The sequence below is a fragment of the Zonotrichia albicollis genome, chromosome 2, assembly GCF_047830755.1.
Source record: "Zonotrichia albicollis isolate bZonAlb1 chromosome 2, bZonAlb1.hap1, whole genome shotgun sequence".
NCBI classification, from domain to species: domain Eukaryota; kingdom Metazoa; phylum Chordata; class Aves; order Passeriformes; family Passerellidae; genus Zonotrichia; species Zonotrichia albicollis.
In genome coordinates, this window is record NC_133820.1 from 355,576 (window position 1) to 368,632 (window position 13,057).

General features: G+C 43.1%; 1 protein-coding gene across 12 annotated transcripts in view; it reads left to right on the top strand.

Moving 5' to 3' along the window:
* SYNJ1 (synaptojanin 1) overlaps nucleotides 1-13,057 on the top strand; it is a 48,647-nt gene that overhangs the window by 14,013 nt on the left and 21,577 nt on the right. For 10 of the 12 annotated variants that reach the window (XM_074529859.1, XM_074529849.1, XM_074529867.1 and 7 more), the window contains exons 9-16: nucleotides 235-404; nucleotides 2,067-2,148; nucleotides 3,330-3,482; nucleotides 6,480-6,645; nucleotides 7,841-7,864; nucleotides 10,842-11,033; nucleotides 11,561-11,645; nucleotides 12,623-12,763. In XM_074529859.1, the coding sequence (XP_074385960.1) occupies nucleotides 235-404; nucleotides 2,067-2,148; nucleotides 3,330-3,482; nucleotides 6,480-6,645; nucleotides 7,841-7,864; nucleotides 10,842-11,033; nucleotides 11,561-11,645; nucleotides 12,623-12,763 (1,013 nt within the window). The remainder of the gene's footprint in view (nucleotides 1-234; nucleotides 405-2,066; nucleotides 2,149-3,329; nucleotides 3,483-6,479; nucleotides 6,646-7,840; nucleotides 7,865-10,841; nucleotides 11,034-11,560; nucleotides 11,646-12,622; nucleotides 12,764-13,057) is intronic. The other 2 variants (XM_074529870.1, XM_074529875.1) reach the window with 2 other exon arrangements.

The following is a 13,057-nucleotide window of genomic DNA, read 5'->3' on the forward strand; positions in this document are numbered from 1 at the left end:
CAAACCTGACTTAGGGCCAAACCTGACTTTGTGACAAGGGAAACAAAATGCACATGTGAAATATTAATCAGTTCTGAGTGATTAATTTCAATGGTGATAAAAGTGGTTTCATTTTACCTAAAAGAAAGCTAATAAAAGCACTTTTAAAATATTAGTAATCTCCTGTTTAGCTCCTACTTCTGTGTGTTCACGTAATGGTATATTGATACTTTTTTTTTCTGTTTCCAATGCCAGAGCCATTTGAAAGCATCTGAACATTCAGCTGATATCAAAATGGTGAACTTTGACTATCACCAGATGGTTAAAGGTGGAAAGGCAGAGAAACTACACAGCGTGCTTAAACCTCAAGTCCAGAAATTCTTGGAGTGTGGATTTTTCTATTTTGATGGGAAGGAAGTGAAAAGGTTTGTGTGTACAGCTTTCCTCAGATTAAAATGTGGTTCTGGGATGTGTTTCACCCCTCAGCAGGAAGATAAGAGAAAGCATGTTGCGTCTGTTGTTGTGGTTTTAGTGTATCTGGGTGATCCTTAACAGCTGAACTATGAGTCACCGTTTTACTCTGGTGAGATCTTGTCTCATTCTGTGTGTGCTCTAAAAATCTCTAAAGATGATCTCTGTGAGACTTTCAAGGGGCAGGAATTAATTTCAGGCCTTTCACCTCAGGATTTTGTGAAAGGGTCAGTGATCCCTTTTCTAGCAGGCAGCCACATGGAATTAATGTCTCTTTTTCCATCTTGCTGTGTAACAGGCTGAGCACTTCCCTCGGTGATGGACCCACAGTGCCGTTTTTGTGTGGTGTAAATGTTTGTGTTCAGGACAGTGGTTTGGCTGTGCCTGGATCCCCCGTTTGAGAGATTCCATTCTCTCAAGCAGGATTCAGATGCATGTATCCTGCTCTGCTCAGTCCTTATTCCTGATTCCTGGAGCAACGACTGTTCTCATCTCAGCAGGAAAAGAGAAGCAGGGATAGAATAGGCAACAGTCCTTCTCTGCTCCCTTCCACACCCTTAGTCCTTTTAACTAATGCAGGGCAGGGTGCTGAGTGAGGCTCTCCCTGAATGATGAGGGGATGAGCTCCAAAAAGCTTTGAAAGTGGCATTTTGGTTTTAATTGGGGGATTCAACTAATGCCATCACAAATGAAAATTCAACAGACGGAAAGCAAAAAAGAGTTGTGGCTTGTGACAGCTCAAGGAGTTGTGTTAATAGAAGGTGGTTATGCTTGTGAGTTCATAAACTGTCTCCCTTGGGAAATGTCAGGCTTTTTGCTTTGTATTTCAAATGAAATGTGGAGACACTAATGCTAAAAAGGAAAAATCTTGAAGCAAGTTGTTCAGAACTTGCAGTTTTTGGTTAGGTCTCTAAAGGTGCTGAAACCACCCTGCCTTTGGTGTGCAGTGAGAATGCCACCAGTGGGGGATAATGTGTGTCCTTGGGAGGGCCATCAGTGTTTGTACTCTGAGCTGAGCAAGCAGCCCATGGGTGCTGCTCAACATGATCCTGTTGAGAGCTTCTAGCAGGAGTTCCTGGGCTTTTCCCAAAGGAAGTGCAGCAGTCCTGAGTGCTTACAGGCCTCAAGCATCCCTTGGGCTAAAGGGGAGAGGCTTGTTTTTTATCTTTATCTGCAAGTACTGAGGCACTGGAATTGGCTTTAGTTAGATCATGAATTCCTGTTACTTTTAGTTAAAGAAAATTCAAGAACTGACTCAGTAGGTTTGTTTTTATGGTTTTTTTTTTCATTTTTGTTGTAACTACAAGTTATTTCTCTCTGAGGTTCTTTGGAAGTGTGTTAGTTTAAGTGCTTGAAAAGAAACCTTAATCTCGCATGGCACTTAACCAAGAAGGACTGGGAGCAGGGGAAGCAGGAGGACTGCTGTTATTTGCAGAAACAGCCTGAGCTGTGCTCAGTGAGCGCTGGAAGCTCACCCCGTGTTGCTGCCACCTTTACGGTGTTCTTGTGGGGCGCTGACAGTGCCCTGGTGTGCTGCTCTGTGCCTGCCTGTGCTGAGGAGCTGTGTGCTGGGTGAGTGGTTTCAGTGTTTCCCTGTCCCGTTGTCCTTGGCGCAGGTCCCAGAGTGGCACCGTCAGGACCAACTGCCTGGACTGCCTGGACAGGACCAACAGCGTGCAGGCCTTCCTGGGCCTGGAGGTAGGAACTGCGTGCAGCCGGGCCCTGGGGGGGAGAGCAGCCTCCCCTTCCCTGGGAAGGGCAATGGGCTTTTCACAGCTGCATCCTCCAGCGGGACCTGCTCCTTGGCCTGGCTGCCAGAGACAAGGCCTTCAGCGCGTTTGGAAATGCAAATACATGCATGCTGCAAGGTCAAGCCATTATCCTTCTGTTTTCTGAGTTTTATTGAGTTAAAATTCCCCTCTTAAGAGGAATTTCTGTGACAACTTAGAGGTGTTGGTTTTGGAACAGACCTATCTGATGGTGGACTGTGTAGTGCTTGGCTGCTGCATTTACCCAGTTTGCTGTGGCAGAAGACGCTTCTTACATTTTTGATGTGTAGAGTATTACATGTCAAACATAGCTATCTAGCTCTGTTTTTTCCTGTCATATCCTTTTAAAAACTGCATAAATACAACTTTTTTTTTTAAACCAGGTGTGCCAAGTTTTTCAGCAATGAGAATTATTATTTCAGCTAAAGTATGAGAGCTAAAAGTATACAACTAATTAATAAGGGAAATGGCTAATCCTGAGGAACTGCTTACTTAAATTTAAAATGCTATTAAATGAGATATATGAATGCTTTCTTGAAGACAGTAATACTTAAAGTAACAGGTACTGAACTCTAGATGACCCCCTAAAATTATCAGAGCAAGCACCCAATTTCTAAAACTTCTTGTCTATTTCTTCTTAATTTTGTTTTGTAAGTTTCCTTTTGTATCTTTTGTTAATTGCTGCCCAGCCTTCAGACTTGTGCCTTTGCCATTCTGTGTCTGTTATTTGAGGCTCCTTCTCCTTCTGTCACACACCCTAAGGTTTTAAAGATTTGTAAAAGCTCTTGAAAATGGCTTTTGTGTTTAGTTTGGTGAACTTCAATGTGAAAACATTTACAAATCAGCTATGTAATTTTTTTCCTGCATTACTGCCTATCTTCAAAGGAAGATGCAGTGTTGGTGCTGAATTACATGGGTGATGCAGCCTTTCAAGCATGTTGTGCTGACAGTTTGCTCAGAATGAGACATATAAACCCACAGGATTTGTGGGGGTTTATGCATATCTTCTGAAAAACACGACATGCCTTATAAGAAATGTATTTGAAGTGGGGCTATTTTTTGTTTTTGGTTTGCTGGGTTTTTTGCTAATGCTGTGTTCCCCTGTTACAGATGCTAACCAAGCAGCTGGAGGTGCTGGGGCTGGCTGAGAAGCCTCAGTTAGTGACTCGCTTCCAGGAGGTTTTCCGATCCATGTGGTCTGTCAATGGGGATTCTGTCAGTAAGATCTATGCTGGAACTGGAGCCCTTGAAGGAAAAGCAAAGGTAAAGTACATCTTCTCAAATGCTTCACCAGTGTTCAGTATGGGTTTGAATGAATTCTGCCATTAATTTAGCAGTGATGAGTTTTTATCTTCAAAAAGCTGCTCTTTGTAATCCTAAAACAATCCCAAACAAAACCCAACCAACCAGAAAAATTAATTTGAATGGTTGGTTCTGTTGCTAACCAGGTCACGTTCCTGTACATCCCTTCCTAGCCATGCTCCTGCCTCCCACGTAACACTGTTCTGTTGGATAATTCTGAAATCTTCCATTTCTTTAGAACATAGCTCAGGAAAATGTATGTTCGAATCAGCTTTTGTTTCTTTGAATACTTTTACTTTTCTCTCTGTACATCTCCTGCTATTATTTTGGTTCCATTCACTGTATCTCCTTGTCAAGTGTGTTTGATGGGATGTTGTTCGTGTTTTTCATGTTTAATACTGTTAATACTAATCCAGTTGTAGCCTGGTGGGTTTTGTTTGTGTGTTTGTCCAGCTTTTTCTTCTTAGTTTTGCAGTCACCAAAAAACCCCAGGTTTTGTTTCCACCCTGCTTTTTAAGGCTGTTAGAACAGTTCCATGCTCCATGACAGTGTCATGTTTCTCTTCAGCTTGTTTTGTCTGGGTTGATATCTGACTTGTTCCCATTTTCTAATGCTGCCTTTTTGTTGTTTTCCTCCCAATGTTGCTTCTTTGTTTCCCCAATCCTGTCCTTTGCCAGACACCTGTCGAGACAAATGTTGGCTCGTAGCAATTTTTGCCCGTAGTTCCTTCAAGAATGTCTTTTCACCCTGTTCTTTCTGCTCAGGAATGTGCTGCACCTCATTCCATGTCACAGCCCATGTACCCACAGCCAGCTCTTCTGGGTTTTCCATCATTTGTTCTGTCACTCTGTGCCAGGGTCCTTCTCTGCTCATGTAGGAGGTGTCGCCACAAAATACATAAAAACAAAGTTACCAAATCAACTTGTTACTTGTTCTGCCCCTTGGCTGGTGCACACCAGACTTCTTCATTTGGGAATTGCTTGTATTTTACTGTTGAATGGAATTTGGTGCAAGATGTTTAGTTTTATTTTCTTACAAAAATGTCACCTAGACTGCCAGGCAAAGTGCAGTAAGTATTTTATGGAGTGTCTCCCCTTGTCTTGGCTTTGCCATTCAACCTTCATTCCTTTTCCTAAATTAATAAATATACATTTAATCTAGTTCATTTGGCTACATAGATGTATTTTTTTTACTTTAAAAGATGCATTTAATATATTGCCATTTTTAATGTTCAAAACGCAGAGTAGATGGTCCTGGTTTCAGTTGGTTAAACCACCACAGTACATTTACTCTGCTGTCTTTGGAATAATTCTGAATCCCTGGCCTGGAACAACTCTTAATTAGTACTGCATCTCATAAATCAAATCCCACATCTCTGACATGAGTCCAGTCTATTCAAAGAGCATCTTTAATGCTTGCAAAACCATACACTTGTACTTGCTCTTCTTTCAATTAAACCTGACTCAGTATGTTTTGAGTACTTTGAGTGTATATTTTAAAATGTAGTTTTTAAGTTGCATTCTCATTTCTCAAATGAAAAGTTTGATGCCTAAAATTGTTCTATTTCCTACTTGTCAGTTTGATTCTTCAAAGCCCAAGAGTACTTACAAGTAAAAATAGAGAAATTTCACATGAGAGAAAATTATTTTAACCTTAGGTGTGTTAATATATCTTTCTATACTGCAAACCAGTTCTTCTAAAAGTATTGTAATACTTGTTCCATCTAACTCCTTACCTGCTCTTTCCTTTGCTTTCTCGGGGTTCCTTTCAATTAATTGCCTGGTATGTGGATGGTGAGTGTGGATTTTTGGATCACCGGTTGTACGTTGTGTGCCAGGGAGGGGAGTGCATCCTACCAAAATTGTGTTGTAATGAGTGCTCCCCACACCCATGCCCACTGTCTGCCAGGGAGGGAGTGCATCCTATCCCAATCCTATTGCACAGAGTGCTCCCCACAGCACATCGCCATTGTGTGCCCAAGCCACTTAGCCTTGCCAAAAGAGCAGCTTCTGTCTTGCTGCCTAGTTCAGAACTAAATCCCAGGGCAGTTTTGTTAAGCTTTTGCCTTCTTTCCACATGCATTTAAGAGACTCATGGACAGTGCAAGCTGTCAACTTGGGAGTACTTTCTATAACAACACAATCCTTGCAGCATCCCTGATGGAGCCCATGCAGCACCAGGTGTTTGTGTGTGCCCAGTCAGCACTGCCAGGTTTGGGACTGAGCGCCAGACTGCGTTCTGTGTTAGTTACATTATCCTTTAGGTGTGTGTGAGCCCAGGTACATCTGCCTCAGCAGCACATTTCCCTGCGGACCCTTGTTCAGCCCAGGTGTAGGACACTGCTTCTCTGGGCTGCAGTGAGCAGAACCCGTGTCTGTGGCCACGGGTCAGTGCCTGTGCTCCTTCTGGGATGCTGCATGACACTTGCATGTCATTGCAACAAGCTAAGGGCGGTCTTAAGTCGAAGTTCTCTCTGGTTTTAACATGGGTATTCCAGAATGTGGATTCTGAACTCCTGAGTGCATAAACATGTACATTCACGTGTCATGGCATTTGGATCCGAGTGCTTGCTCATTTCTCACTATTTGGGGAAAAGCCCAAAATCCCTGTCATGGTCTAAACATGGCACTATAGCAAATTAATTTTTTAAAGAGCTAGGGTTTAGGGAAAAAAAAATTCCCCTCCCTGCAGTATTTTGTTTAATTTTATTTCATTTAATTTCAATCTGCTTGTTAGCTACGCTTTGTAGGTATTACTGTGCTTTTTAGCATCTGGGCTGGGGGTGGGGGGAGTCACATGTAGCCCAGTAGGCTCAGACGACTTGATTTTACACTTAAAGAAGAGAATTGCCTTAGCCCTTAAGATCATTAACACAGTTTGCATATATTACTGAATATTGCCAATGTATTGTGAGCAGTGTCCGACATAAAATATTCTATACGTGTTCCTCCCCAACAGGCTGGGAAGCTGAAGGATGGTGCTCGTTCTGTGACCAGAACGATCCAAAATAACTTTTTTGATAGCTCCAAGCAGGAGGCCATTGATGTTTTGTTGTTGGGAAATACCCTAAATAGTGATTTAGCAGATAAAGCACGGGCTCTGTTAACCACCAGCAGTTTACGCGGTATGTGTCTTTCAGGATTTTCATCTCTCATAACTATTGCTGTAAGAAAGCTGTATTGAGTTTGTTTTCAAAGCACTGTTGGAAAGTATAAATGCTTTTTCATGTTCTCTTGGCTTATTAAAATATGCAAGTTACTTCTGCTTTACTAATAGTGCCGAACTAACGTGCTGCAGAAATTGCTTTACCTGTTTGTGGGTTTTGGGTCAAGTTCTACATCAAAACCAGACAGATTTCAATGAGGAGCTCTGCTTGTGCAGGGCAGCCACGTGAGGGTTGGGGGTTTTGTACCAGGAAGGGGGTTGCCCTCATGAGCCCAGGGTGTCAGTGCATCCCCAAAGAGGTGTAGCCTCTGTGGCCCCAGAACTGCAGTCAGTCCCATTCTCTGCAAGAAAATAGTGGGTCAGTCACAGGGTTGTGTCCAGCCCTCTCCTGGGACATCAAAGCTACAGGAGCTCATATTTGGGCAGAGAAGGAACTGAAATTTGAGTCTTCTTTCCAAGATCCCAGGTAATAATATTCTGGGTTACTGCAATTTTTAGGAAAACGTTCTTAAATTTTCCTTTTGGTTTTTTTTTTCCTTCTCCCAGACACATGTTAGAATGAGGAAGAGTATGTCAAAGCTCCAGTGCAAATTTCTGGCTCAAGAGGGAAATAGTTGCCCAGCTGTAGCCTCATATTGAGGGTCCCCATCTTCATCCAATGTTTAGGCTGAGGGAGTAGTTTTGTCCCATTTGTTTAGCACAAGGTTTCAGGTTATTGTGTTTTTTTTTCCTTATACCTGAAACCTGGTGAATCGGCCTCAGTTCAAAATGAGTTACAATTTGTTGTCATTTCCTGTCCCTTTATCTGGGAATGCAAGCCGTCCTTTCTGTGTCTGCAGCTCCTGAGGGCTGAGGAGCATTAATCCCTCTGGCCTGAGATCTCCCTGCATTCTGTGCTAGGTGCCAGGTTAACCAGAGGGGTACCCCAACATGTGTGAATCCGTTGTTAGTGAGGGAGAAGAGGATTTGCTAACCCTGGTTTGTGAAACTGGGTAGTTTTTGCAGCACAAAGCATATGCCTTAACTGATGCCGATGGTTATGTGTAATAAATTGTGTATTAACAGCATGTTTTCTCACACATTGCTGAAAAATCCTAAAAAGCAGTAACTTACTTGACTAATCTTTTCTTGTTTCCCTCTTACTGCATCCGTAGTTTCAGAGCAATCATTGCAATCAGGTATAGTATAGCACAGTAAAATAAGCTGTAAATCCCCGAGCAGCTGCTGCTGTCCTCTGGCTTCTCGTGTGTCTGTGTGATATTGGGCTGTGGGCTCACATTTTCCTGGTGGTGTTTGGATCTGGCATTCCTGTGTCCTAACAACCTTTAGTCCAATGAAAGTGAGAGTGTAAGAGGTGAAAATGTTGCATTTGAGCTTGGGTGTGAGTTAGGAAATGAGGCAGCTGATTTGCAGGGGTTTATTTTTTGCACATGCCCCAGCTGCAAAGGAATTTTCCTCTTTATCGGATTTGGAGGCTTCTGTATTTCTGCTTTGTTTAGTATAAGAGGTGAAATTCTCCAGTACAGTGTGTAATTTCAACTTACTTGCTGCTAGAAGGTTCCACTTGCTTGTGTTCATGCAGGACACTTGTCAGCTGTGCAGCACTTACTGTTCTTGTTCCCAGAAACCAAACTGAAATATTCCTAATGCTCTAAAATCTATGCAGAATTTACTGGGTGTTGAGAAAATTTAAATGGCCTTTTCGTTGGCCAGTTTTGCTTTTCCTGTGTTTTACTCCACCTGCTTAACTCTCAGTGAGTATGTAAAGAATGAAATGTGAGCCATAGGCAAGGTCTGATATTAAGTGATTCACTGGCATCTTGTCAGTGTAACCAATGCTCATTGGAATGACTGCTCACACTCACTGATGCTATTGCCTTCTATCTTAGAGCTCAGGAAGAAAAGCCAGCTATTTTTAAATATATTTATCAATTACTGTTGGTATTACTATTTGTGTCTAATTTTTGTTACTTATTAGAATTAGATTTTTTGGTAAGAGTTATAAATCAACTATTTTGTAGCATTTCAGGGTTTCAGCTGGATACGAATTGCATGTATTGAAATATTCCTACAGGAATTTGGATGTTTCAGTAAAACAGTTCCATCAAGTTCCAACAGTTCCATTCAGTTGCAACAGAATATTGCCAACAATTTTAAATTACACTCCCTTTGTAAAACTGATTTCCAAATTTCTGCTTGTCTAGGAGAGCAGCAGTCAAAGTATTTTTTCTGCAAATAACAGAAACTGTAACTGATTGGATTTCTGATGTTGTAGAGTGAGGCACAATTTTGCTGAAAAGATGAATAACCAGAAATAAGTAGGAAAATCATGGTCTCAGGTGCTCTGAAAAGCACGTGGTTCACTCAATATTTTGGAAATAAGTAGAAATTTTTATTTTTAATTACTCCAATTTATATAAAACAATCATTCTACAATTTAGGAAGATTGCTAGTTTGAAGAAATAAAATTTTTGTTTGTGATAAGCTTGTTGTCAGTTCACTTTTCAAGTTAGAGTCTAACCTGGTAAGGCTTTTCACATTAGGGTCTCATGACAACATCAGGGGTTAAATAGGCAATAATGAAATTTTGCAGCTTTTCTTAAAAGCTGCTCAGTAGCAACTGAATGATTTGGAGTGACTAAAGTGAGGCGGAGACCCAGTAAATGTTCAGCATAAAAAGATGGAACCCCAGAGGAGCAATGTGCAGACTGTGCTGTTAAAGTGGCTCAGAGTGCTGCAGGGGCTCTTCTCTGCAGGGCTGCACGGCTGCTCTGGGTTCCTGGGCTTCCTGCTGTGCTTCCAGCCAGCCCTTGGGATGACTTGGGTTTTGGATGTGCTGTGGCTGCAGCATTGCTGGGATTGTTTCCCTTCAGGGGCTGGGTGCTGAGGTGGCTCCTGTCCTCCCCCCTCTGTGGCCTTTTGGGCAGGTGTCCAGTTCCTGGCTGGAGTCACCTGCAGTGTGGGGCAGGAGCAGAGCCCGTGTTTGGGGTCTCAGACCCTCGTGCCTGGAGGGCTCAATGATCCTGTTGGCTCACTGCTGTTTCCTAGACTTCTTTTCCCTGGGTTTTGATGAAAGCATGATCCTGAGCATGATCAGCTTGGAGCAGCAGTCCTTTTTGTTTTCTGTGTGTTTGGCCTAGTTATGGGTGTGATTTGTTGAGCAGGGAAAGCATTCCCAGCCAACAAACACAATAGATTTCCTTCTCTTGCTCCCAGTTTTTTTCAAACCCAGTAGGGAGAGAAAATACCTGATTTTTGTTTTGACCAGGTAGCCAAGAGTGACTGAAAAGACAGCAGCAGCTCACTAATCATCTTATTTGGGGAATTTAAATGGAAATGCTGTTCCCAGTAACTATTTTTCAAGACAGCATCAAGTGAGGGGAAGAATTCCCTCTAATATTGTTTAAGTTTTTCTTTTGGAGTCAGATAACTTGAGAACGTTCAAAATAGGTAAATTATTACAACTGAGGTAAAGTACCTGAGCATTGAGTCAGCTTTTTCCTTTCTGTGTTTCTCACAGTGTCCTTCACATATGGGTCATTGCTCTCTCTTCATTTGGCAGATAAAAACACAGCACAGGGAAGGGCTGATGGGACAGAGAAATGAGTTTAATTCGTTTGAATCCCAGCCTACTGTCCTCACTAAAAGCAGCTCTTCAGGAATTCAACTGATCTAAAAAGAATTCAGATTTGTGGCTTAATAGACATACTCTAATATGATGAAATAATGTACCTTCTCTATTTTAGTACTTGTAATGTATCAGCAACTTTTACCCTGCTGGGAATCAATATACGTGCATGTTGGTTCTGTAACAGAGCTTGGATTTCATTAATTTAATCTGTGGAAATGAGCCAGATATGTACAGAAAATGATGGCTTCCCTAGAAAGTCATGGATGAGATGAAAGAACAGCAGATATTTATGAAACATGGGGGTTGTTTCCTCGTGTATCATTTGTCTCTATATAATTCTGAACCAATTGCTGCTGGTTTTCAGTCAGCAGTGTGTGTCCCTAAGGGTACTCTCCCCCGGGCAAGCTGCATTCCCTGTGCTTTCGCACTTTAGCTTTGTCTGTGCACGTGCATCGGGCAGATCTCAGTGCCAGCTTTCTGGAACGTTCTCTATAAAACGAATGCCTTTTCCAATGTTCTTGCAGCATCTGTGAAAGTGCTGAAGAGCATGTGTGAGAACTTCTACAAGTATGCCAAACCCAAGAAGATCCGGGTGTGTGTGGGGACGTGGAACGTCAACGGGGGGAAGCAGTTCCGCAGCATTGCCTTCAGAAATCAAACCCTCACTGACTGGCTGCTGGATGCACCCAAGTTGGCTGGGATCCATGAATTCCAAGGTAGCATCTGTGTTCTGCCATTACTTTTACTGGAAAGATCTGATTTTTGTACAGAGATCACAAACACAGAAACGGCTATCACAGAACTGTAGAACTGTGTAGGAAGGGACAGTAAAGATGCAGCTCCACCCCCTGCCAGAGAAACACCTTAAAAAATCTGCATTTATTTATAAGCTTCTTTGAGACAACTGGAATTTTACAGAATCCCACACTGGTTTGTGTTGGAAGGTACCTTAAAATTCACCCAGTGCCACCTGTGCCATGGGCAGGGACACCTTCCACTGTCCCAGGCTGCTCCAAACCCCATGCAGCCTGGCCTTGGGCACTGCCAGGGATCCAGGGGCAGCCACAGCTGCTCTGGGCACCCTGTGCCATGGCCTGCCCACCCTCACAGGGAGGAATTTCTTTCCAAGGAAGGATTATTTTTCCTTGAAATGAATATATGTATGAGTATTTATAGATGGATGAGGTCTTGATTGTTGAGTTAATTAGAAACAAGAAATAACTCTTTCCCTATTTACCTCAAGATCGCAAAAACAAACCTGTGGACATATTTGCCATTGGATTTGAAGAAATGGTGGAGTTAAATGCAGGAAACATTGTGAACGCCAGGTAGGTGATCCAATCCACACACTACTTGTTTTGCTGATAATCACATTTTTCTAGTCATATGTTATTTGAAATTGTGGTTTCTCCAGCGCTTGCAGTGCTCTTCAGTTGCTGTGTCTGGTATCGCTGTTAACAGCAAATCCTGTGAACATCTTTCCCAAAGCATGTGTTGTTGGAGTGCTGTTATGTACCAGGTTGTGATCTGTACAAAGGAAGGTTGCCTTGCATACTGTTAGTTTGCACTGCCATTCCATGTATTGCATGGATGCATTACTGTGGAGTTGGCATTTTTCACTCCTAGCAGACTAGGGTCATGTAAATACATTTTTCCCAGTGGTGGCTGTTACCAGAGATATCCAGTGTGTGTAGTCCCGGGACCATATTCCCTGTGTCCATTGGTTTCTCTGCCTGCTTTGTGTGTTTCCCGGTGTTAGGGAAGGTTTAACTCATTGGAAAGAGCACATACAGCCTATGATACTGTAGCCTTTGTGCAGAGCTTTGTCTGTTGGGCACCAGGTGTCTGCTTGTAACCCCTCATTTCACCCTTTGTGTAGTTAATGCTCTTTGCAGGCCTGATATTTTTCATATTTTCATGTTTTTCTTGATCTAAGACTGTGCCACCTGTTTTCCAGTATTGACTGAGCTCTAGGCTAGGAGTGACTCTCTAAAACAATCCTTAGGTTTTCCCCCTGTAGTCTCGGTGTGTAAATACAGCTAAGCTAGCCATGGCTCCTACAGCTGTCCATGGTGTTGGGAACAGTGAGGCAGTCTGTGTAGAGACTGAACTGGTAACAATGATGCCATGACAGCCTGGAGCTTGTGTCTCTGCTGGGAGGCATCTGAGCACCATTCCCAGCTTGGCTTTGGTTCACTGCCTCAAGGTTTGCTTCAAGTCCTTGGATGTAGCTCAGCTCAGTCACCAGCTCAAACCTGCTCACTTTGGTTCATTCCCAACCTGGTGTTTTTAATCTCCCTGCCAGCACCACGAACCAGAAGCTCTGGGCTGCAGAGCTGCAGAAGACCATCTCCAGGGATTACAAGTACGTGCTGCTGGCCTCAGAGCAGCTGGTGGGCGTCTGCCTCTTTGTGTTCATCAGGCCCCAGCACGCTCCCTTTATCAGGTCAGTGAGCCTGGGTCACCCTCAGTGTGCCTCGTGCTGGGAGATAACCCCCAAACGTCCTCAGAGCTTTGTGGGGCTCTGGGCGAGCTGTTCCCCCTTCTGCTGAAGTAGTCCTTAAGGTTCTTTTCTCAAATGCCCAGAGCGCTTGGAAAGCTGAGGTTGTATCTTGTCAATGCTCAGTGACTGTTGGGACTTTTTAAAACCAGCCTGTGGCTGGGAGAACAGTGTGTCTGTCACACTCAGACCCAGCTGTGCCAGCTCCTGGAAGGTTTAACAGCTGTTCCACTGTTGCAG